The sequence below is a fragment of the Canis aureus genome, chromosome 14 (genome assembly GCF_053574225.1).
Source record: "Canis aureus isolate CA01 chromosome 14, VMU_Caureus_v.1.0, whole genome shotgun sequence".
NCBI classification, from domain to species: Eukaryota; Metazoa; Chordata; class Mammalia; order Carnivora; family Canidae; genus Canis; species Canis aureus.
The window spans coordinates 4,367,642-4,394,920 of NC_135624.1; the positions used below are offsets into that span (position 1 = coordinate 4,367,642).

Here is a 27,279-nt window from a genome sequence, read left to right on the forward strand (position 1 = left end):
CTCATATCTACTTATTTGTTTCTATCTGTAGTTCTCCATAGCTTCTGAGTAAATTTTGTTATTTGCATATTCCTAATTTATTAGAGTAATATGATTTATGACAGATGGCATAGTATAGTGGTTAAAAGCATGGGTTTTGAAATCACACTGATTCCTGGCTCCTATGTCCTATCTCTACAATCACTGGCAAGTTTCTGGACTTTATGGCAACTTTCTCACTGGTAAAATAAGAATAATAATACATCATAGGGTTGTCATGAAGATCAAGTGAACTCGTAGGTAAAGCATTTAGAGTAAGATTTGGTACATACAAATGTTAGTAGTTTTTATTGTAATGACAAAAGTATGTGATGGGAAAAACCCAAAAAAGTAGTCTTCATTTCCTGGTTTATCTGAAATCACTTTGCTATGAGAGGATATTCAGGTAGAAGAAAAGAAGGAAAATTTTAATGAAGTTCATTTCCGCTGGCAAATGTGATTGCTTTAAAAGAAAATTTTTTTCCCCCATTGAATAAAGAATTGATTCCAGTGGCTAAAAGGAGGTGACACTATTGTCTAACATTGGATTGTTCCAATCATTTCTATAAAGATAAAATGTTAAATTTGTATTATCCCTTAATATTCATAGTGACAGCATTTTCCTTGAGCAGCAGATAAATTTTTGGTTATCTGTGAGAAATTTCTTTTAGATAATTCACAGGCACCTTAGACTCAGCACTTCCAACTTCTTTTCTCCCATTTTACTTTAAGCTTGTACTTCGACCTGCATTCTTCTGTATTGATGAGTGGTTGTATTATTAGTCCAATCAGAAACCTAGCGATTGCTCTAAACTTTTCCCTTCCTTCATTTCACATCTTTCCTATTTATGCAGTCACCAAATCCTAAGGCTTCTCTATAAAGACAAATCTGATCCTTTCACTTCCTTTTAAAATACTTTTTTAAATCTTTTTTTTTTTTAAGATTTTATTTATTTATTCATGAGAGACACAGAAAGAGAGAGAGGCAGAGACACAGGCAGAGGGAGAAGCAGGCTCTATGCAGGGAGCCTGAAATGGGACTCCATCCTGGGTCTCCAGGATCAGGCCCCAGGCTAAAGGTGGCGCTAAACCGCTGAGCCACCCGGGCTGCCCCTTCCTTTTAAAATACTTTTTTTTTTTTTTTTTTTTTTTATTTATGATAGTCACAGAGAGAGAAAGAGAGAGAGGCAGAGACACAGGCAGAGGGAGAAGCAGGCTCCATGCACCGGAAGCCCGATGTGGGATTCGATCCCGGGTCTCCAGGATCGCGCCCTGGGCCAAAGGCAGGCGCCAAACCGCTGCGCCACCCAGGGATCCCTTAAAATACTTTTTAATGACTCCCTCACTGCTTTCTGGATAAAGTTCAGACTTCTAAGCACTATTTACAACTCTAATATTGTATAGTGTTTTCACATATACAGTATTCTCCCACTATGTGGAACCATTTTCAGTTTTATAGATTTTTTAAATTTGTTTTTCTTGAAGTTCGATTTGCCAACATATAGTATATCACCCAAGTGCTCATCCCATCAGGTCATTTTCAGTCTTAAAAAATGCTGTTCTCCGTTCCATTTTCATTTGTGTATATAATTTCAGTGCATAGGAAGCTCTCCCTGCTTTTCTCTTCCCTGTTTTGTTCAATTGAAGCTCTACTTCCATTGAAAATACATTTGCATACTTCTTTCCTAAAGCAAGTTAGGTCCCTTCATGTTTGCTTCTTTACATTCTGTAACCTATTCTGAATACTTTATTAAAACACTTATCAAAAATTATGACTTATTTTTGTCAGGGTTTTCTACTAAATTATGAGGAGCCCAAATGCAGTGACTCTTACTATTTTGTTGTTGTTGTTGTTGTTGTTGTTGTTAAAGTAGTCTCTACTCCCAACCTGGGGCTTAAACTCAAGATCCCAACTCTTAAACTTAAGAGTTACATGCAGACTGAGCCAGTCAGGTCCCCCCCGCCCCTTATTTATCTCTTAATGTTTAATATTTAGGTTTAGGCATATGGTTAATGTTCAATAAAAGTTTATCCAGTTACAAAATGGTTTTAAATGAGATTAATATCTTTGGTAATGGTCACATGGAAAATTTGTTTTTAACGGGAGATAATGAGAATTAACTGCTAATAGTTGTTCTCAAGACACAAAAATAAGGAAATGGACTGAAACCCAAGCTTTTGCCCATTTGACATTAGTCATTCATGCATTTCTTCCCATTACTTATTTACCACTTTGACAATCACAATTTGTTTTTGTCTGTTCTCATGAGTACTAGTCACTGTCAGAAATGTCTCTCAGGGCATCTGACTGACCCTGTCAGTAGAACATGTGGCTCAATCTCAGGGTCATGGGTTTGAGTCCTATAATGGGCATAGAGCCTACTTAAAATGTTTCTCACTTAGCCTACTTAGAGCATCACTCTGTTTAATTCTTAATTTTTTATTTTAGTAATGCATACTGATTTTATTTTATCGGATGACTAGAAATATAAAAGTTTCCCTCTCTATGTTGCATATTCATTGTAATGAATCTGAAGAGGGTTCATTGTGTTGATTTTAAGAGCACCTGGCAAATTGGTTAGAAGATTAGTCCTTGGAGGACATGAAGTCAGGAGTCTGTCATTTACAGGACAAGAGGCTGGATGGGTAGGATAAATATGTTAGTTTGGGAGTGTGCCCTGGGAGTAAATAAAAGGCCAAGAATCTGAGTACAGAGGTCAGGGCTTTGTGAACAGGAGGTAAAAGTGATATCTAGAGTGCAAGCAAGGCTAATGTGGTAGGGATTATATGTCTTCATTATTGTTTAGGGATATCAGACTTCAGTGGGAAGAGGATGTTGTTTAGGGGAGGCTGGTCTTGGGTAGCAGTGAATTCTCATTAGTGGTTATAGAGCATATAAACAGTAGAGCACCTTTGTTCTGGTAGTGGATGGGATAGTTACATGTATTGTACTGACACTACTGTGTTCAAGACTGTTTTGTCTATGAATAAGCTAGTTCAACCCAGGCCTTAACCAAAAGTAAGAGACTAACATTCAGATCTATTTAGTGAATTAATTTGAGTAGTTTTCTGTGCCATTGGCGGAACAAATTACTTTCACTGGTTGAGTGCTTATTCCTATATGGTATAGTGGGGGAGGATTATCAGTTAGTTTGTCTTATTGGTTTATTGGCAGAAGAAAACTCTTAAAACTGAGTTTTCCCATGAAAGAGGTATCTTACTTGAAATCCCAGAACTTTTACTTAAAAATTTATGAAGTGGGATGACAATAAATTACTGCAGAATCATCAAAGCAAGTATGTTATTAATTGACAATTTATTGACTTCATCCCCCAGGCCAGTTTAAAGAAAAGGGAGGGAGGGTTAGATTTCAGGCTACACTTTGAATGCTGTGTGAGGTCTGTTTGAGATATTTTGGTTAGGCTGTGATTAATTAACTCAATTAAACAAGTATTAGTACATGAGTAAAAGAACACTCATGGATCTGTCAAAGAGTTAATAATGGGTTCAGTACTGATAAAATCGTGAATCTGAATCTGGTTAACATTAAAGAGCACACAAAAATACACCTGTCATCTTTAGTCTTTTGATAAAGAGCAAAAATAATTTATTTCATATATGTATTCTGTATTTTTTCATATATGTATAGGTTTGCTTATTTATTTGACTTCAGAGATAATGGGATTAAGCTTTAATTTCCTTTTTAATTATATTCTAAAATATTAATTTTTCAGTTTGAATTTTAAAAATTGTTAGAAATTACTATTTTTGGACTTTACAGCTTACACAGTTATTTTACAGGAAATAACACATATAAAGACAAAGAAAAGTTTTGAAACTTAACCGTCTTATTTCACTCCTTAAGATGGAGGTTGCTTCCGGTTTGTGAGCAAGAAAGTGTAATTCCCTAGCTAGAACTTTGGTTTTTTATTTTTCTCCTTTGATAGCCCTGAATGTTGAGATACTGAGTCTCTTTTTGTCTGTTTCCTAACTATGCTTTCATTTGTTTTTGTTAATTCTGAAAGCATTTATATACTATTTTATTGGTTATTAGTTTTATAATTTTCTGTATTTTAACATCTCTGAAATTTAGAAGAGTCTTTGTATAATCTGTGATTTTTGGATCCCTGGGTGGCTCAGCGGTATGGCGCCTGCCTTTGGCCCAGGGCATGACCCTGGAAACCCAGGATTGAGTCCCACATCAGGCTCCCTGCATGGAGCCTGCTTCTCCCTCTGCCTGAGTCTCTGCCTCTCTCTCTCTCTCTCTCTCTCTCTCTCTGTCTCTCATGAATAAATAAATAAAATTTTGAAAAAACTATTTAATCTGTGATATTTAACAATTGCTAATGGCTTTAATTGAGTTCAAGTTCTGCTAGAAGGAAGTATCTGTTTGCTTCTGCCACTAATCTGGTGGCACTACAACTTGAGATGACCGTAAGTTAAGTTGTCTGCTTGAGAATTTTTTGGACTTTGCTGGTAGTGGATTCAGACTGTAGGTCTAAATGAATATTAGTTTATGGTTTAAATTCCCAAAGATTTTTGTGTCTCTGCCCAATGTACAGCTTAAGTGAAACTACCTTTCTGCTTGGTGGCTTTATTTTTTATTTCCTGTTACACTGGCAGCTTTGATTTGTCAACTTTATGCAAGACTTTTCTATCATGCTTAGTCATAGAATTAATAATATCTTCAGTATGATATGTAGGGACAGTGATGTAACTAAAAAGCAACTGCATGGAGGCAGCAAGAAATGGTATATGGTTTTGGAGCTACTTTATTGGTGGTGTAGAATGTAGTTTGAAGGTCAGCTTTTATGGCTAAAAGTGGCAATGGCTGCATCTGTGGTATTGCTTGCCATATTTAGAAGGAAGACCTTTTGATTGTGATTCCAGATCTGGTGATAAACAGAGTGTATCTTGCACAGTCATTTAGTGAGAAGCCTTTGACCTGAACTTTAGAAAAAGATCTAAAGCAAAGCTGAACCACTAAGTCATTATATAACCAGTGGCATTTTAGTCTTATCTGTGAGGTAAGAAGTATTAGAAGGCTTCTGTAAAACAAAGATTTGCAATGGGGCAAGAATTATTCACCTCATTCTTTTAAAAAAAGTTTTGGGGCACCTGGGTGGCTCAGTAGGTTAAGCATCTAACTCTCGATTTCATCTCAGATTATGATCTTGGGGTTATTAGATCAAGCCCTGCATCGGGCTCCATGCTGGGCATGGAGCCTACTTAAGATTCTCTCTCTCCCTCTTTCTCTGCTCCTTTCCCCCCCCTCTCTCTTTCTAAAGAAATAAAAATTTAAAAAGTTTTGTCATAATCTGGCTTATGTACCAAGGTTCTGTAAAATCCATGAGCTAGTAGAGGATACTTGTTTCCTATATATATATTTCTAAACTACTGTATTTTGTGTTAGGAAATTAGAGGACCCTTGGAAAACTTTTAATTCACAATTAACATTTTAAGCTGTAAAAACAAAACAAAACAAAACAAAAAACAAAAAACAAAAAAAAAAACAACCTTTTTAAGCCGTGACTTTATTTTTCAAACTCAGATATTAAGTTATTGCCATTGTATGCCTGCTCTAATTTACTACCCCTGCAAATTAAGCCTTCTTTTTGTGAATTTTCATATTGAAAAGGAGTAATATTAGGGTCTATGTACTGAATCAAAAAATTGTGAGAAAACATTTATAAAATAGTTGTAAATAAGAATGCTGTGGAATCAGTTACCATTTTGTGAACATTCACTGAACACTTAATCAAGAAATACAGTAAGTAAAAGAGATACTAACCCATTCCAGTGATAAAATACAGACTTTATATAGTACCTTTAGTTTGGCTATTGCTGTCCTGCACAGATTTCATCTTGAGACAAAATAAACAAACTTGAATTCTAGAGTAAGGAACTTGAGTTCAGTTTAAGGAACTATCTTGCCATTGACGGTAACCTATGAAAGATTTTCATAAGTAGAGTTGATTCTTTTAATTGGGATGATTCCAATTGTGTTATAGTGAGGCCAAGGATACAGTGTAGTTGTGTCTTAATTAGGGGCACAATGATATAGTGTGGTGGTTCTCAACCCTATAAGATCTAACTCTGCTTTCTCTGACCAGTATTTTCTAAGGTTCTTTTTTTATCTTGATGTAAAATTCATAGTTAATGTATGTTTTTAAGCTGATAACTTATAGAGAAATCAATATAATACCATAATCATTATTAAGGGAGGAATAAGAGGAAAATAATATATATATATATATTTTAATATTTAGAATGTAACTAGAAGACATGATAAGACATTTTGCCTACCACATGTGTTATATTGGGACATTTATAAGTTTTGCCTAACTACATGTTTAATAAATTGGCAGTGCCAACACTCAAATAGAATAGTCATGAATGAGGTGACTTTCTGAAATGGTAAACACCTCTTGGTCAAAATCTCATTGATTCATATTTTTTCTCCTGTATAGTGATAGTTAAATTTCTGGAACTCTTGGAGTTTTTAAAAAGTGAGTTAAAAACCACTCTGTGTTTTGATATAAAATGGAGTTAAATTCTAGGTTCAAGTGATTATAAACACATTTTTCATTTACACAAATGCCTGGCAGATATTTGAAAATTGTGGAGGGAACAGGACTGTTCTTTGTTGTATTAAGCATTGAACAGCTTTTAACATTCTTCATTGATACCTAATATCTGTAGTGTCTCCTAATCATTATGACAACCAGAAACACTGATTTCCAAAAATGCCCCTAGAGGGTGGTACAATCCTCACATAGAATATACTGACTGTAGAACTAATGGTACAGGATGCAGGCAAGAGTCATAGTATTGGATTTGAATTTAGATTCTTCCACTTACTGACTTCCTACTGACTTTGTAATATTGGACAAGATAGGTAACTTCTCTTGGCCTTGGTTTTCTTTCTGGAAAACTGGGAAGATAATGTCTTACAAAATCAAATAGATAATATGTTATATTTTAGGTACCTGACATGTGGTTCATGTGAATAGGACTGTATCTCTTTTGCTATTTTTCAATACTAGTAGGCACTTAATAAATACTTGCTTACTGTTATTATTTAACTCCTATGTGTCACACTGTGTTCCAGTATTGAAAGTATGTGAGGAAGTGATTGCTTGTAACAGGCTCCAGACCTATCATCTGTGTCTTCTTGTGTTGTGGAATTTGTGAATCTTAAATTAGGATGTTGTCTCTTTGGGATTGTGGCCTCCAGTTTCCCAGAGAGCATTAAATTCAAAATATGATGGTTTGCTTTCAATTTGAACCTGTGGGATAAGGGTCTACCTCTAAGCACAAATTTCCCAGTATCCTAATGTTTTTCTTATTTGTTGTTTTGCTAATGTCAGGGTGATGGTGGAGGCCATATATGATAAAAGGTTCAGAATCTTCCCTCCTTTGCTAATCCTGATCTTTGTTATTTGTTATGTAGATTTTTAAAATAATGCACCAATAATTTCTTCCTCCATTTTAGCTCTTTTTCATCTTCCTGTTATTTCGGCCAACTAAAGTTTCTGTATTGTGCTTCCTCCGTAAATATTTGCTATCTTTGTCCTATTTTTTCAACTACTTTTTTCCTATTTAATTCAAACTACTTACTAACAGATTAAGATGGAATAGTACCTCTGGCAATTTTTTTTAATTTTTATTTTTTTTTATTCATTCATGATAGAGAGAGAGAGAGGCAGAGACACAGGCAGAGGGAGTAGCAGGCTCCACGCAGGGAGCCCAACGCGGGACTTGATCCTGGGACTCCAGATTGTGCCCTGGGCCAAAGGCAGGCGCCAAACCGCTGAGCCACCCAGGGATCCCCACCTCTGGCAATTTTAATGAGACTAATTACTTTGAAAATGTTGGAAGGAACTCCTAGTCTTCTTTTTAAATTGCCATCCCATTTATTCTTAAAAGAGGAAGCATTTAATCTGTAAATGCTGCTCTGCATTTTATAGAATGATGAGCCTTATAAGTATTATGGTTTTCCTCAAATGTTTATTAAAATTTTAACCCACATAAATATATGATGATTATCATGAACAAAAGTTTTTAAAGCAATCACTTTGCTTTGATATTTGCATTGTGCAAAAGCTAACATTTTCTGTTTTCTCTTCCTTTTTTTCTTCCAGGTCACCTTCAAGTCAGGCATTGCTGCTTTTGCAAATCTGCTTGCCCTTGCCCTTTAGTTACTAAGAGTTTAAGTTTGATTTTGGACCTGTGATTGCTATGATCTTTAAAGCTAAACAAATGTTTAGCATTCATATGATTTAACTGATTATTCTTAAACATTTGGTCACTTCTACAAGAAAAGGAGCTATTATCAGCTGAGATTCTGTTACCAAAGTCTGATCCTGAAGCATTCCATAAAATTACCGAAAATCTGATTAGAATTCATATTGGTTCAAATGGTTTTACGTTGTTTTAAAACCCAAAGATTCTTTCATATAGAATTTTATGAGTCAACTTAAAAAGATCTTGAGGATTTTAGATAATGACTGTGTGTCATTTTCCTTATAAAAAGTTAAAATTTGTTTTAATCTATTCTCAGTTTTGGGGTGCCTGGGTGGCTCATTTGGTTGTGTCCAACTCTTGATTTTAGCTCAGGTCATGGTCTCATGCTCCTGGGATCAAGCCCTGTGTTGGGCTACACACTCTAGCAGGGAGACTGCTTCTCTCTCTCTCTCTCTCTCTCTCAAATAAATCCTTAATAATCTATACTTAGTTTTTGCACATAGATAAAATTTTATTCACTTCCAGTGCTGAGACTGTTTTAAATTTGCATTTGAATAACATTTAGAATTTCACTTAACTTCCAAATGACATTTTATTGTTTTGCTTAGTAAGCTTATGGAGCATTTATTTAACTCCTACCATACAAGAAATATAATATGGGGCATCAGGAGGATTAAGACCTAGCCATAATATAACTATAACCATAATATAACTAATATATATAATATATAATATAACATAGCATAACTAATTGTATTCAACCTAATTTCTATCTGTTTGTAACAAGGGATTTCTAGACTTCTTAGATTTCTTTTATGTGTATGCAGGAGAGAAGGTAGAATTTTGTATCCTTTGAGTTGCCTATCAAAGCGTAAATTCCTAGGAAGTCTCTTTTTGCCTTCTGTGTCATAATTTATTGGAGAAAGCCAAACTGGCTGCTTTTAAGTGTTAGAGAACACATTAAAATCAGGGCCTGTTTGCCTGTGTCCAAAGTCGGTGTGCTACTTTAGTTCTATCATTCTGATGAGAATCCCAATTGTTGGTTTGCTTGCTTTGTCTTTATTTACATAACTTCATTCTTAGAGTCAGTCATTTGTTATTGACTGCTCTTTATTAATAGTAGTATATGGCTAAATGGTTAAATTTTTCAGCAGGTACTTAAGATCTCCTACCTTACTAAAATGTATAGGTGCTCTACTAAAATATATTCATTTAGTAAGGCCAGATTTAATAATTAGATTTAGGGTGCTAAGAGATCACTAATATTTTCACTTAATTGCCAATGACAGTTTATTCTCGAGTATAGATTCTGTTTTCTGAGGTTTTGGGGAGACCAAGAGTATGTTGCTGATCTTTATGTTGCTCTGGGTGTATAAGTGTAATTTTGTGAATAAAAGTAGTCTCCAAATATTAGGAGAACATAATAGAAAGATAAAAGTAAATTTTTAATGTGAGGAACATGCATGATTTTTGGTCCTAATAGTCTAATGTGAACAATGATTACAGGGTTTTAATTGAGTTTTTAATATTTTCTTTTCTTTCTTTTTAAAGATTTTATTTAGGGCAGCCCCCGTGGCGCAGCGTTTAGCGCCGCCTGCAGCCTGGGTTGTGATCTTGGAGACCCGGGATTGAGTCCCACGTCAGGCTCCCTGCATGGAGCCTGCTTCTCCCTCTGCTTGTGTCTCTGTCTCTCTCTCTCTCTTTCTCTCTCTCTCTCTCTCTGTCTCTATGAATAAATGAATAAAAAATCTTAAAAAAAAAACTTTAAAGATTTTATTTATTTATTCATGAGAAACACAGAGAGAGAGAGAGAGGGAGACACACACACACACACACACACACACACACAGAGGGAGAAGCAGGCTCCATGCAGGGAGCTCAATGTGGGACTCGATCCTGGGTCTCCAGGATCAGGCCCTGGGCTGAAGGCAGTGCTAAACCGCTGAGCCACCCGGGCTGCCCAATATTTTCTTTTCAACTTTCTCAATTTATGAGATTGAGAGCATGAATGATCATTGAATTGGGAATTTAATATGAATACAGTCCACATGTCTGTATCAAAGACTTGTATGTTTTTTTATTAGAGGTGGGAAGCATAAATATATAAAAGCCTTTGCTGTTGGAAGAGTTGCATGCTGGTTTCTTTTCCTATTCTATTTTATCTGTATTTACAAAGGAATTTGGAAAATTGCAATGTATTAAAAGAAGAGCAATAGTAATTATTAGTATGGAAACAAGGACACATGGAAAACTTCCAGCAGTGGTTTTTAAACATTGTTATCTTCAGTCTTTGATAGTTTGCTCTCATGTATATTCTCCTCTGCACTCTGTACTAAATCATGCAGGTCCTTAGCATGACCTATACAAACTACATTTTTGTCAGAAAAGTATTAAATAGACTCAAAGTATGATTTACTTTCCTTTGGGAAACTGGCATGGGACAGTGTGACCTGCTCTCATGTCAGTACCATAGGCCATACACATTATTTAGTTTGGAGCCCTCACCTTTGCTACCCATTGTTTTGGTAGACAGTTAAGGCCTGAAAAAGTGATGATCCTCTCCAGGTCCTGATGAGAAATCTGAGAAAGCTGTAATGCCTGGTACTTAATAGTTGTCCAATAAATATTTAATGAGGGAGCTCTTAGGTAACTAACTCCAGCCCAGAGAATAACATAGGTTTCATGTTTCTTTGGAATAAATTTCTGTCCATTTGGGTAGTCTAAGAGTGGTTAAAGTCCACTGTGAAGCTTCTTCAGAGATTTGCAGCATGATCAACAAAGGAGTGTGAAGATATATATTCAAGCATGGGCTATTCCACTTAAAGATACTTGCTTACAGGATAGTTATCCAACATGGTTTAATAATTGTCATGAAAGCCGGATATTAGCAATGCAAGTGAGATCATTAACTTGAGGATGATCATACAGTACCTAGGCCTGGCCAGTTGGCCAATTCATATTCTGTCATTCCTGTTGAACAAAGGAAAAAGTGCAGGTGGATGCATTTAATAGGCATATTTTCACTTATGCTACAAACTGTTCCTTGCACTTCCTTTTTCCCTTTTATACTCACTCTGACTTTCTTAACTCTGACTATACATGCAAAGATGAGATTTCTTATTTAGGGAAATTATTAACCATCTCAAAGACACATAGTTCATAAGTGGCAGAACCAGGAATTGAACCAGTAAGTTGAGGTCTCCAAGCTCCTCTCTAGTATATATCATGTTGACTCAAATCAAGTGTCTGAATGATTGGAAATGGTTGTAATAGAGAGTTAAAAATGTATAAATTATAGAAGTGCAAATGTATAACTGTAAGCACAATTAAAAACTAGGATAGGCTACCAGGTACATTTGAAATTATACTGCTGTACTCTCTTCCATAAAGTTGTAGTTCTAAATAATCAGCTTGTGTTCTAATGATTAATGTAGATTTGCTATGATGCAAATTTTTGCCTTTATTTGACTTGCAACCTGCCTTAGAGAGTTAGTGATTTATTGAATATCTTGGAAGCAAGTTCTTGACAGCCAGTATTTTAAGGTGAAATTGCTGGGTGAGGATTTTGTTAACCTGACATTTTGTGGTTTCGCCTCATAAAACTGGCAAAGGACTCTCAGCGTGGAATGTTAATGGGGTGAAGTAATGAATGCAGGCTGGGATACAAGCAACCAGACATGAACAGTCCTATAGTTCATACTATACTCCATGCTTCTTGGGGGAGGTCTTTGTAGACAGTAGCTTTTCTAAAAGATAAAAGCAGTAGGAGATCTTTTTAACTCTGCAGTTGATCAGACTCTTTTTCTGAAACTTAGAAGCCAAGCAATGGTATGAACACGGGAAAGTAATTAAAGTTAAGTAAGTGCAGTCTCATGATAATTTTCACTTTCTCAAGCTATTGAAGTAAGTAATTATTGAGTACTTATTTCCTCCAAATACTAGCCTTTTTATTCCATTCAGTTTTTCAGTATTCCTATTTTACTTGGGTATCTCAATCTGTAAGATACAAAATTTAATGTTAAATGTGCAGATTTTAGGCACTTTTTAGTGGGCATTTTGGAGTAGTTATTGTGAGGCTGTTATTTCAAAATGCACTGTACTAGATTGTTTTATAAATGTTAAAGTACCTCTTATCAAAACTTTTTGATCACATTATATATTTTACACTGTAAATTACAGTGTATACTTAAGTTTTTCACAGTGTCAGATTAACAAAATCCTCACACAGCAACTTCAGCTGAAAATAACTGCCTGTCATGGACTTGCTTCCAAAATAATAAATCACTAACTTTATAAAGCAGATTACAAGTCAAATATATGTAAAAGTTTGCATCAGAGAACAATCAAGATCAGAACACACGTGAGAAGCTAGAGGATAGAGAGAGGGAGGTCAGCACATTTTAGGATAGGATGCTAACAGGACAGACCACACTACCAACATCCTGTGGCATGCAGTGTTTGTTTTCTCTCCTTTGACCCGTATAGACTACTAGTTTACTATCGATATTTAACATGTCTTGTGAATTCTACCTGTATTTCATAAGCTGCTTGCTTACACATTTTGTGAAATTTACCTATATTTCATAAGATATTAATTTATTGTCTAAAATTTATTGTCCTAAATTTCTTAGGAATTTTATCCCTCTGTTTTTTTAAATTTATAGCATAATTGAATAATCTGAACCAATAAATAATGTGTACCTTGTAGAAATTGCGCTTCAGTCAAGGTTTTTTTTTTTTTTTTTAAGATTCTATTTATTCAGGAGAGACAGAGGATCCAGGATCATGCCCTGGTCTGAAGGTGGCACTAAACCACTGAGCCACCCGGGCTGCCCTCAGTCAAGGTTTAATCAGAGAAGTAGACCACTAGCAGATACATGTATAAAGGATTTATTTAAAAGATTTCTCCAGGGGATCCCTGGGTGGCGCAGCGGTTTAGCACCTGCCTTTGGCCCAGGGCACGATCCTGGAGACCCGGGATTGAATCCCATGTCGGGCTCCCGGTGCATGGAGCCTGCTTCTCCCTCTGCCTGTGTCTCTGCCTCTCTCTCTCTCTCTGTGTGACTATCATAAATTAAAAAAAAAAAAAAAAAGATTTCTCCATACTCAATTGTGGGTACTGTTTAAACTGTGGAAGAAGTTGTTTCTTTTCTGTTTGGGGCTGTTACCTGAAATCGGTAAGGCAGAAAATCAAGAAGGGAAGCCAGACATGAATTAAGGGGAAGCAAAGACAAATGGGAACCTCTGAACTGTGAGCATTGGTGGAACTTGGTCTCTTAATATTTCCAACTTTGATGATACAGGTATCTTGTGAGAGAATATGGTATCCTTTATCACATAGCTAACAGTGAACATTGCTTCTAGTTCTGGAGTCACATAAGTTGAAGGAGATTTGGCAAAAGCTGGAGTTGCCATGGGGCTGGTTGCAACCTGTGTCAACTGGGTGACCAGCAGGTCAGCAGAGACATGCATGTGCAGTAGTACCACCTCTTGCCATGCTGGCATTTTGATTATGAAATATGGCTGCTACTTCATTTCTACCTTTCAAGTCTTGCTGAAAACATATTTTTAAAAAAGATTTCATTGATTTATTTGAGAGAGAGTGAGTATGAGCGGGAGAGGAGAAGAGGGGAGGAGCAGAGAGAAAGGGAGAAGCAGAAGCAGATTCTTCACTTCACTGAGCCCCCCCAATATGGGGCTCCATCCCAGGACCCTGGGATCATGACATGAGCAGAAGGCAGACAATTAACCTATTGAGCCACCCCAGTGCCCCTGAAAACATCTTTGTACCATGCTAACTTTGAGCTATCTATGGAAGAGCATTTTAAGAAATGTACTTCTAGATTTTAGTCAGGTTGGCATATTTAGATCTACTATATGTTCTATTTGAATTAAAGTTTTCTAAATTGATTCAATTCCTTTATGAGTAACTACAAGTTATTATTGAGCACTTACTATGTGTTAGACACATCCCATGCTCTGTGCATTCATTGCATTACTTAAATGTCACAATGATCCTGTGAGGTATATTTACTCTTCTCTCTCTTTTTTAAACATGTGAGGAAACCATGGTACATAAAGGCTAATTAACTTACATGAGGTCGAGGTACAGCTAGTAAGTATAGATAAAAGAGTTCAGCCTTATAAAGTTTTGTTGTTTTTTTTAAAGATTTTATTTATTTATTTATTAATGAGATTGAGAGAGAGAGAGAGAAAGAGAGAGAGAGGCAGAGACACAGGCAGGGGGAGAAGCAGGCTCATGCAGGGAGCCTGATGTGGGACTCAATCCCGGGTCTCCAGGATCAGGCCCTGGGCTGAAGGCGGTGCTAAACCACTGAGCCACCTGGGCTGCCCAAGCCTCATAAAGTTTAATAGCAGTGTTTTGCTTTTAACCAGATATAAGTTGCAAACAAAAGGGGGGCATGCAATGAGGATGAGTTGCTAATAACAGTCCACCAGGGAAACCAGGTACTAATTTTTTAAGTTATGCAGAACTTTTGAAGGATGGAAAAGTCCAAAGTAAACAGCCTTAGAGGAATGGTACTTGGTAGGTGGTAGGTTACTGCAAAGAATTTAATACCATTGCTCTTTCATTTAGTGAATAGGTTAAGTTGCTCCTTAGCTAAGACTTACTGTGCTTATTTTGTCACTTTTTGTACTCCTTGGCTTACACTGTTTATGCCTAGGAGTAGAAGTACCCTCCATTGCGAAGTCCTGCTCAGGATGGTTTCTAAGGTTCCATTTAGTTTGGCATTTCTTAGACTGTAGGACTTTTCAACTTATGAAGTATTAGCTTACCAGGTGAGCAGCTGTTGTGATTAGAATCTACACTATTTCCAAGCAAATGAATAATTTTGAAAAGATACATTTTGAAGATATTCTGGAAGGAGAGAGTGATCGGTATTCTTGTTTGACAAAATCACCATAAGGAATGGTGATCAAAATTTTCCATCTACATTTTTTGCCCTGATGTCAGTGTGGTCTTGATAGTAGTTCAAGGAAATCTATCTACATCAAGGAGGAAAATCTCGGTTAGTTCTAAATTATAAATAAAATTTACCTTTTTGCAGCATTCCTGCCAATTTCAGTTTTGAAACAGCTTATTTCTTTTGAGCCATCAGCTGTAGTAGATTACATTAAATGTAACCACTGAACATTCCCAGTCATCTTTACCTTCCTTTTCTGTGCCATGACAATATTCTGTTTGGAATTTCACTAAATAGTATCTTTCTTATCATCTTGACAGATTCTAAAAATAGACTACAACACAGAAATTATAACAGTAACTAATTTACTGGTGACTTCCAATTACTTCAGTATTCTTTTAGGGCAGAAAAATGTTTTGATAGTGGCTCTGTTAACATTGTGGACCAGATCATTCTTTGTGTTGGGGACTGTATGGTGCGTTTTAGGATGATTTTGCAGCATCTTTAATCTCCAGATACCAGTAGACCTTCCAAGTTGCTACAACCAAAAATGTGCCAAGAAAACTGCCACTATTTGGGAACCACTTCTTTAGTATGCATTTTTATTCTCTAATTTTTTTTTTTTTTTTTTTTTTTTTTACCAACATAGATGCCTAAAATAGAAGTGTTTGCCTAGGATTTTAGAAAAGAGCATAAAATATGGGCATATTTGGAGTAGTTATCTTGGGGCTGTTATTTCAGAATTCATTGTACTTAGAATTGTACTATAAAAGTTAAAATACTTCTTATCAAAACTTTTTGGTCACATATGTGATATTAAATAATAGTGTTTCCCTCATTGTTATATTATTATTGCCATTCATAAAAAATATAAAGTCCTAGTCAGGGGTCAGTGATGGGGTTTCTTTTGTGTGTGTGCTTAATCAACTTTCTTATTTATGGGTCGGACTTTAGAAAAGAGGAGAATTTGGGAATTTAATCAAGTACCATAAACAGAGTGAAAGAACAGGATTGCTCTTCTGAATATCATTTAAGATACTTGGTTCTTGCCCCTGGACTCAGTCCCCAGCATTATTCCTTTTGTGGTCTACTTGCTTCGCTTTCCCACACTCTCAGTCTGAATTAGTTGTATCTCCTGAATATTCCCTTTCGTGTAGCTCCATTTTTAAAAATTTTCAGGTATTCTGGGAAAATGGAAATCATAATGGTAGGAGGGACTATGTTAATTTATATAGTCATGTCTACAGAGAATTGAAACTACCAATATCTCTTTTTTTAAAATTATTATTTATTTATTCATGAGAGAGAGAGAGAAAGAGGCAGAGAGACACAGGAAGAGGGAGAAGCAGGCTCCATGCAGGGAGCCTGATGTGGGACTCGATCCGGGTCTCCAGGATCAGGCCCTGGCCTGAAGGCGGCGCTAAACACTGAGCCACCCAGGCTGCCCCCATTTTCAGTTCTTTGTTTTTCGGTTCACAGAGGAAATGGCTGAATTTTAAACTCAAGATGATTGGATTAAAACATTATTTTTAATAGGTCTTAAATATTTGCAAGGAAATAGGAAAATCAGGAATCAGTAAGGCTAAGATTTACAGTTACCACGTAAGTCTTTTCATTAAATGGCCGTTTTATGCAAGTAAGGGATCAGGTTGCTTTTTTTTCCTAAGCAGTCCAAGTGTTTTAGGTCAAATTAAATATTCTTTGATATGTACTGAGGAATTTATTCAGTAAATTCCTTAAATGTCCCTAGAGGCTCATCGTGGAAAGGATGTTTACAAGTACAAAGTGAATGTTAGGCTTATCCAAATCCTTACTTAACTTGAGTGCTTTATGTACATTGACTTAGGTTATCCTTCAAAAAATTCTTAAATATGCAGAATGAGAGTCAAGATAAAAGATTTAGATTAAAAGATTTTATCCATTCATTTTCATATTCCCCATAATAAAATTCCTTAAATTTCCTATGTGGAAAAATACAAGAAAAATTTTCCTATGTGAATTATAAACTTTTAAATATTAGGCTTCAATAACTCTCACTTTTTTGTCCATTTATTTGACTTGAGATTGTACTGGTATTAATTTCATTTTGATAGGAAAGGAAAGAAAAAATTGAGTCACATGTTTTCTATCCCAGGGTAGCCAAGTATAACAATATTGTTTAATTTCCTTAATAAGAAGCAGTAAAGTGATTCCCCAGCTTAGGTAGTGAAGAATTTAGGCCTCCAGTTGCTACTGTTTATTGTTTGATGCATACTTGAAGGAATCATAATTGTTTAGATATACATGTATCAAAATTTCTTTAAATAATACTGCCTTGTCTCTTTAAGTAGTACCACTTTAGTGGCTACTGAGTAATGAGTTTGGAGGGCTATAGAGTTTAAATATTTTAATATGATGTTCATAAAAATGCATAGAGAATCTGTTTCTTGGAGAAAGATGTGCAAGGAAAATAAAGGGCATATATATGTTTTTTAAGTTTTTTAAATTAAGCCCTTTATTTAGAGATGATTGTAGATTCACATGCTATTCTGAGAAATACTAGAGAGAGATCATTTATACCACCCTTTACCCCTTTTCTCTCAATGATTACATCTTTCAAAACTATAATACACTATCCCAATTAGGATATTGGCAATTCACTAATCTTTTTTTATTATTATTTATTTTTTATTGGAGTACAATTTGCCAACATATAGCATAACACCCAGTGCTCATCCCATCAAGTGCCTCCCTCAGTGCCCGTCACCCAGTCACCCCCCACTCCCCACCCACCTCCCTTTCTACCACCCCTTGTTCATTTCCCAGAGTTAGGAGTCTCTCATGTTCTGTCTCCCTTTCTGATATTTCCCACTCATTTTTTTCTCCTTTCCCCTTTATTCCCTTTCACTATTTTTTATATTCCCCAAATGAACGAGACCATATAATGTTTGTCCTTCTCTGGGCAATTCACTAATCTTAATCAGATTTCTCTCTTTTTATTTGCGCTCCTGTGTGTGTGTGTGGTGGTGGTGGGGGGGGGGGGGTGGAGGTGGAGGAGGTGCATTCTATATAATTGTATCACATGTTTAGATTTATTAGATTTATGTATGTACTGTCACAAAGTACAGAGAAGTTCCATTACCAGGATCCCTTCTTTTACTTTTTACCTTCTTTTTATGGTATTTTATAACCATATCCACTTTGCTTCTGCTTTCTCCTTCCAGCCCACTCCATCCCCACATCTTATCAATGACAACCACTAATCCACTCTCCATTTTTATAAAAAAATTTTGTTAAAGAATGTTATATAAATGGAGGCCTGTATATAGTATATAACTTTTATGGGAATGGCTTATTTTCATTCATCATAATTCTCTGTAGATATATATATGTAAATATGTAAATATATATATATAAATATACATCTACTTGTTTAGACTCTTGCTCAACATGTTTCTGAAATTATGTATGATTTGTATGTCAGTAGTTTATTATTTTTTATTGTCAAGTATGATACCAGTATACAGGTAATGATACAGTTTTTCCATTCTGTTTTTGGACATTTGGGTTGTTTACAGCTTGGGATTATTGTGATTAAAGATGCTGTAACATTCTTGTACAACTTTTTTGTGGTAATACATTTTCCATTTGTGTTGGATGCATATTTAGGAATGGAGTTGCTAATACAGGCTAGGTGTATGTTTGTAACCAAACGCTAACACTTCTACCCAAGGGGTTGTATGATTTAACAACCCCACCAACAGTATGTGAGTTACAGTCATTCTATACATGTCCTTGTCAGTATTTGATGTAACCATTTTAGTTTTATCTTTTTTACTAAGCATGAAAAAGTATTCCATGCTGATATTAATTTGTTTTTATATGATGACCTAAATGAAAAGATTAATCTTTTCATTTTGGTACTTGATACCTTCTTTGGTGAATTATCCAAGTTATTTTGGTTGTTTTATATTGGTAGTTTTTCTCACAGTGTTGTTAGGGTTCCTTAAATATTCTTATATGTGTGGAGGATTTTTTTTCTAGTTTGGTAGTCCAGTAAGGAACAAAATTTAAAATTTTTGATGCAAATTTATCAATTTTTCTATAATTAATGCTTTTTGTGTTTTAGATTTTTCTAAGAAATCAAAGTCTTGTAAAATTTTTTTCTACAAACTTTATAGTTTAGCTTTAGTTTTAAGTCTGTGATACATATTAAATTGGTTTTTGTGAATAGTATTTGGTTGGGATTAAGGTTTTCAGTATTACTTCTCCCCATTTGTTTATTCAGTTGTTAAAACAGTATTGAAGAGCTTTTTCCTCCTTCATTGAATTGCATTGACATCTTTGTTAAAAATCAATTGACAATATATTTGTAGGTCTATTTCGGGGATGTCTGTCCTGTTTCATTAATCTGTTTATGTTTTTGCCAGTATCCCTGGTCTTCTTTGTTGTAGCTGTATCCTGAATCTTTACATTAGGTAGTGTGAGTCCTCTAACTTTATATTTTTAAAAGATTGTTTTTTTTCCTTGTTATTTTTTTTTTTATTCATATGAGAGAGAGAGGGAGGGAGAGAGAGAGAGAGAGAGAGAGAGAGAGAGAGAGAATGAATGAGGCAGAGACAACAGGCAGAGGGAGAAGCAGGCTCCATGCAGGGTGCCTGACATGGGACTGGATCCTGGTTCTCCAGGATCACATCCTGGGCTGAAGGTGGCGCTACACTGCTGAGCCACCCGGGCTGCCCTAAAAGATTGTTTAGGTTATTTTAACTTCTTTGTTTGTCAGGTAAATTTTTTTAGAGTCAACCTACCAATTTCTATTTATAGTCCTATTAATGATTTTGATTGGAATTTCATTGAATTAGTGTTTGAACTTGGGAAGAAACTGACACGTTGACCATATTGAGTCTTTCAAATCCTGAACATAGCAAATGAATCCATTTATTTAGGCTTGCTTTAGTTTTTCTCAATAAATTTTTTACTTATTTCTTGCCTATTGCATTGTATTTTCTTCCTTTTCTAATCATTTATCTGGTAATCTGTTACAGTACCTGCAGAATGTTTTTCTGCTAGGATACATTTATGTCTTTAATTAATATAATTAGAAAAAATTTTAGTTATAATAATCAGTAGTTTTGAAGAAACTCGATTATGTATTAAGGAATACATCTTATGCACTTTATATTCAAGAGTTTGATTTTGCTTAGAATATAAGAATGATGTCACTTTTAGAGCTATTTAATGAAAATAGTAACATACTGAATTATTTTTACATTATGATGTTTATAGTATCCCATAGAAACATTATTATTTTTTTTTAATTTTTTATTTTTTATTTATTTATGATAGTCACACAGGGAGAGAGAGAGAGAGAGAGAGAGACAGGCAGAGGGAGAAGCAGGCTCCATGCACCAGGAGCCCGACGTGGGATTTGACCCCAGGTCTCCAGGATCGCGCCCTGGGCCAAAGGCAGGCGCCAAACCGCTGCGCCACCCAGGGATCCCCCATAGAAACATTATTTTGAAACCCAGTGTCTCATGGTAGCGGTTTTGAAAACTGTATGTTGTAGGATTCTGTTACTTAAGAAGCTCAGGCATTACAACACTGTAATAATTGATGGAGATTGTTACCATGACATTTCAATACCTGTGATTAATAATGAGACCCAAGATAGGAAGGCATTTTATTCTACTCTGTGATGGATTGCTGGTTCTTCTTTTTTTTTCCACTTTTATTTTTTTAAGATTATATTTTTAAGTAATATTTATAGCCAACTTGTTTTTTACAACCCTGGAATCAAGAGTTGCATGCTCTTCTGACTGAGCCAGCCAGGTGCCTTTTTGTATTCTGAAATAGACATAAAAATGGAGAAGAATGTAATGAATATTTCATTACAAATATATTTTAAATCTCTCTTTTTTCTTCCCTAGTCCTATTCTTCTCTCTTTTTACCATATTAGAATTGGCCACTGTTTTGAAGTTAGCAGTCATTATTCCTGTGCTCATGTATGCCTTTATACTTTCAGAATATAGTATATATATTATGGATATATATTATATATATAATATACATATATTATAGGATATATATTATAATTGAAAAATATTGGAGTTTCATATTTTGCATATCTTGATTTCTTTATTATTTGTATTCTTTGGAAAATTGTTTTTTGGTTCAATATTAAGTTTTTATTCCTAGAACTCTTTTTCAGTCATTTATGTAGTAATCTTTCCTATGAACATGCCGTAGTTTACTCTCTCACCATGGGACCATGGTTCTCCTATCTAATCACAACCTATCTGATGCCATGTTTCTTATACTAGTGGGCATTGTCAGGGATAGGACAAAACTCCTGGGTGACAGCAATGCACAGAGTTAGTTAGGTTTGCTCTTTTTGTTGGATAGCAACAATAAGCAGATTGTTAGAGATACTGTCCAGGTATCCCCAGAACTTGAGCCAGGTGCCAGCAGTTAGGTTATAGTTAGTGGTATACTCTCCTTTGACTTTTTTTTTCTTAATTAACTTTTAAGTTATCTCTACAGCCAAGTAATCTCTACACGCAGGGGCTCAAATTCGTAACCCTGAGATCAAGAGTCTCATGTTCTATTGACTGAGCCAGCCAGGAACTCCTCTTCTTTAACTTTTATAAGGATCTGTAGGTCATTTAGGTCTTTGCCATTCCACTTGTGAAAAGGCTTTGGGAGCTGAGTGCTTCCCGATGTGGCTCTCATCTACCCTCTGCCCACAGCTATTCCTGGGGACAGGAGCTGGTATGTGTCTTGCCTGGGGGTTGATCTCTACTTAGTAAAGCTCATCTGTATCTGGAGTCTCCAGCTCAAACTTCCTGCCATGCTTACCTGTCAGGAAGTCAGTCTCTGAGTTGTACCCAAGGATGCCAAGATTGGCCAGAGTTGTGGTAAGTTTGGGGGATGTGATGAAGGTATGGATCTTAGGGTTCTTATTATTTTGGCCAGTGAAGTGTTCCTGTTATAGGTTATGTCTGCAGTTTTTCTCTTCTTGATGTCCTTCCTGTTCTACTAGTCATTACAGTGTCCACAGATGTTGGCTAGGACAATACCACCCACATCCTATACATTATGTATAGCCATTCCATTCAGTTGTGGTGTAGGTCTGTTGGAATCTCAGTGCAGTGGTGAATTGGGATTTGCTCTTGTGTGTATGAGTCAGCACTGGCGTGGTCACATCTGCTGAATGCCCCCATGTTCTCATAGCCTGAGTTGGTGCAACTGCCAATCAGGCCCACAGGATGTGCAGAGGACTTTCTTCCTTCTTTGCCAAAGTGCCTCCTTCTGCCACAGAGTGAGCCATAACACTATAAAGGGCTCACTAATGTATTACATCAGCTTGTTGAGATTAATTTCATTCAGTTGGTTATAATGACAACCAAGTCAGGCACCAAGTGTACTTGATTTTGTATGCAAGATTGGCCATGCCACCGTGCCCTGCTTAACTCAGGTATTTCTTCATTTTATGCTTATAAGAGAACGCTGAGAACCCCAATTTGTGCCGATTGTTATCAGTTGGGGATTGTTATCAGTCAGTAGAAGAGATGGAGTCTACACCAGACCTATGCTATTCCATCATAATTACTCATGCCACCTTTTGCCACAAGGATGCCTGCCATTTTTAGGATCATATCTGTGGGTGATGATGATAAGCTTCACACCAGTCACTTGGGGACTGTCAGCTTCCAGGAAGTCCCAAACTTCCGTCCACAGTTTCAGCATCCCCAGTGTCAATATAGATGCTTCACAGGCGACCACTGTTGGGAGTGTGGGAGTAAATGACAATCAGAAGATTCCAGGGTATGCAGTTTTCCAAAATGATCTGGTGGAATGATTCCAGATCCAGGCCTCCTGAAGCTCATGCTATTCTTGGAGACTGTAGTTACCAGAAATTTATATGTTTCCTGGTCTATGCCTTTGGCTTGGTATAGATCTTTCTTGTCCCTGTGATGCTTCTTGATCAAGTGGTCATAGGGGATGGTAGATAGCACAGCCATTTTGGGCATCTACTGCTGATGAACTGCCCTGTGATATCCTGCATGGCTTTGTAATTGGGCTGCAAGCAGCTACAGAAATATCTTGGCCCACTCCCATCTCCTGATTGACCAAGTTCATCCAGGTTGATCATACACAATATTTTTGAGAGGATCAGAAGTGGATCTGATAATTTGTGAACAATGTTAATGTTCTGCTCTGGCAGGTCAGTGTGGATATGTTACTCATTGGGTTCAGATTGTCTTATCTTGGCCCATTTGCACAGGACTGCTGCTATATGGTATTGCTGCATATTCAAGGCTTTCTGCAGCTGAGTCACTAATAGGCTGTAAGGCATCATTTTATGGACTGACAAAAGATTAGTTTGCATCTTACAAATACTTTTTTTAAAAAATGAAGTTTCCAAGTTCCATGAAAATCTATATTTGATTTTTATTACTTTATTAAGTAATTTCTATACCCAATAAGGGGCTCAAACTCAGGACCCTAAGATCAAGAGTTGGATGCTCTACTGACTGAGCCAGCAAGGTGCTCCTGTATTTGTATTTTAATTGATACTTGATTGAACTTAATCTGTGTTCTATCTTGTATATATGTTAGTGTGTGTTTGGGTGTCTCTTTTATCATACCCTAGACATATAATTTTAATATTTTAATTTCTTGTGTTTTAATTCACTGGCTAGGACTTTCAGCCCTGGAAGTGGTGAGTGTCAACTCCTTCTGTTTCCTGATTTTAAAAAATCCTAATGTTTCCACATTAACTGTGATATTTTATTACATTAAGCATGATGCAGTGGGGGTGCCTGAATGGCTCAGTTAAGTGGCTGCCCTCAGATCAGGCCATGATCTTGGGCAGTCTTGAAATCAAGCCCTAAGATGGGCTCTCTGCTCAGCAAGGAGTCTGTGTCTTCTTCTCCCTCTGTACTCTTGCTTTCCCTCTCCCTCTGTCTCAAGTAAATAGATATGATCTTTAAAAAAAGAAAAAGTATGATGTGATGATAAATATATATCTGGTAGATATCTTAATACATTGAGGAGTTTTCATTATTAAATTATACTTATAATCCTTCAGCAAACCCATCTTAGTCGTGATTTATTTTTATATTACTGAATGATATTGGAATAGTACATGTCAACATTTTTGAGAGGTGGCTAAAGCAGTGCTCGAAAGTTAATGTATACTCCCAAATATATAAATCATGAAGAATGCACATATGTATATATATTTTTGCTTGTATTTTCTTTAGTGAACTTACTGTTTTTCATTCTTGATTTGATATGAAAGTTTGCTACACTTATAAAATAAATTGGTAAAACTTGTCTTAAAAAAATTCTCTGGGAGGGATCCCTGGGGGGCGCAGCGGTTCGGTGCCTGCCTTTGGCCCAGGGTGCGATCCTGGAGACCTGGGATCGAATCCTACGTCGGGCTCCCGGTGCATGGAGCCTGCTTCTCCCTCTGCCTGTGTCTCTGCCTCTCTCTCTCTGTGTGTGTGACTATCATAAATAAATAAAAATTAAAAAAAAAATTTCTCTGGGAGAGTTTGTTAAAGATTGGAATACTCTTTATCAGTTTTATAGCATTTTTTCATAGAACTATTTGGTGTTGCTTCTTCCTCCATATTTCTTGCCACCTTCCTTCCTTTCTCTACCTCTTTTTTAAAAAAGTCTTTTGTTTTCTTTGTTTTTTTTTTCCACCACTGCAGCCTCATCTTCCTGTCTCCCTTATTCCCTCTCCCCTCCACCACCACCTCCTCCTCTTTTTAATATTTTTAAACTGTTTCAGTTCCTCTGATAGGTATAGGATATTCATATTTTCTATTTCCTGTTGAGTTAGTTTTGATAAATTTAATTTTTCTAGGATACTGTCTAGAAAGTTTGCCTTAATTATTTCAAACTTGAATAATAGTTTTTCTAGGTATAAAACTCTGGTTGATAGTTTTTTTTTCCTTTTTTTTTTTAAGAAGTCTACTGTTAGTCTGTGATTTCTTTTTAAGTAATATGTCTATTTTCTGTACTTGATTTTATTTTTTTGTTTACCGTTATTTTATGTAGTCTAATCCTAATTTACTCAGTTGCTGTTTTCATTTTATTTATCTCACTTAGGAATCATTTTGCTCTCTGCATCTGAGAAGTTGTGTCTTTCACCAATTCTGGAAAATTTTCAGCCAATAATTCCTCAAATATTGTTCCCCACTCTTCTCTCCTTCTGAACCTTTGATAAAACATTTTGTATACAATCATGCCATCATTCTTGTATCTGTATCAGTCTTTTATATTTTTAACATTTCTTTGTGTATTACATTTTGGGTGATTTCTTTAGATGCATTAATTCTTGTATAATCTGTTATTTAACCTATCCACTGTGTTTATAATTGCATTGGATATTTTTAAAAATTCATTTTAAATCTCTTTCAGCACTCTCTTCTTTTTTTATTATATTTCTTTTTGAAGTTTTCCATTCCATCTTTTATTTAATTAATTCAAACAGTATATTGTAATCTACATTTAATAGTGCTGTTTTTCAAAGTTTTGGAAGTTCTGTTTCTGCTCTTATATTCTTTTGATCATAGATCATGATGGCTTATTTCCTCATATTTTTACAAGTGTGAATTATTCATGTTTGACAGTACATTATCTACTGAGCCTATATTGAACATGGATATGTTAAACAGTTTTTGTTTTATTTCTTTTCTACCTGGTGTCAGATTTTACTTATTCCTTTTTATTGTATTTATTCTTTTCTGATTATGCAAATAATGTAAAATTGATCTTTTAATTCACTGGGCTTTAAAAAGCTATGTCATATTTTATAAAATTTCATAGTTTAGTAATATGTAGGAGGCCCTTTTTAATATCCTTATTTTACAGGAATTTTCTTTTAATTGTTTTTAAAATGAAATTAGACATGCTGAAAGGTGTAGCAATTTATTTTACAAGAACATCCATAAATCCTTTTTCCAGCTAGTAAAATGGAAAACTGCAGAATTAGTTAAATCTCCCCCTATATTTTTCCCTTTACTCATTTTCCTTCTGCAAACCAGTAGTTGGTCACTACCTTGAACCTGGCACTTATCATTATTATGCATATTTTTATACTTTTAGTATGTTTTGTGTATGTATGTTACATTCAGCAATGCATACAGTGTTCTTTTGCTTCATTTGAAGTGATATTATAGTAGATTATAAAAATTGATATAAATTTCTCTGACTTTTGCAGTGTCACATTATATATAGTTTGTTTCTTCATCCTTCTAATTTGGATTGGGCATGTGACTTGCTACAGCCAAAAGGACATTAGCAAACATGACAAAGCAGAAGTTTAGAAAGGAATTACATTCTGGAGCTTGCTTTTATTTAATTTGGAATTCTGAGATCGACATGTGAACAATTTTGAGCTAAATAGGAGAAACCATGGTGATGAGAGCTAAGGTGCCCTAACCTATAAGCAGTCATTGTCTAGCATATCTGGCAACTGACTACAGATATCAGAGTCAGCCTCAGCTGAGATCAAGACTTTCCAGGTGGGTCTACTGAAAAAGGTGACCTGCAGAATAACAAGCTTAAGTAAATGATAGTTGTTTTAAGCCTCTGAATTTGGGAGTGGTGTGTTACATAGCAAAAATTAGCTGTTAGTGGGGTTCCTGGGTGGCTCTTTGGTTAAGTGTCCGACTTTGGTTTTGGCTCAGGTTATGATTTCACGGGTCATGGGATCGAGCCTCGTGTTTGCTCCATACTCAGTGAGGAGTCTGCTTCAAGATTCTCTCCCTCTCCTCCTATCATGACTCATACATGCCACCCCCCCCCCATAAATAAATCTTTAAAAAATTAGCTGTTAAAGGTGTCATGATATCTGGATTCTTTCCCACCTTCATTTTCTTTTTATTTTTTTAAGGTTTTATTTATTTATTCATGAGAGACAGGGAGAGAGAGAGAGGTGGGGGTCAGACATAGTCAGAGGGAGAAGCAGGCTCCTTGCAGGGAGATTAATTCAGGACTCGATCCCAGACCTTGGGATCACACCCTGAGCTGAAGGCAGATGCTTAACCACTGAGCCACCCAGGTGTCCCTACACCTTCATTTTCTTACTCA

General features: G+C 35.8%; 1 protein-coding gene across 16 annotated transcripts in view; it reads left to right on the forward strand.

Moving 5' to 3' along the window:
• VPS13B (vacuolar protein sorting 13 homolog B) overlaps nt 1-27,279 on the forward strand; it is a 718,401-nt gene that overhangs the window by 230,629 nt on the left and 460,493 nt on the right. The window contains exon 20 of one of the 16 annotated variants that reach the window (XM_077846722.1): nt 8,163-8,273. The exons of 14 other annotated variants lie outside the window; for them this stretch is intronic. In XM_077846722.1, the coding sequence (XP_077702848.1) occupies nt 8,163-8,254 (92 nt within the window). In that variant the 3' untranslated portion in view covers nt 8,255-8,273. Of the gene's footprint in view, nt 1-8,162; nt 8,274-9,816; nt 9,968-27,279 lie in introns of those variants that run through there. One more of the 16 variants, XM_077846723.1, reaches the window with a different exon arrangement.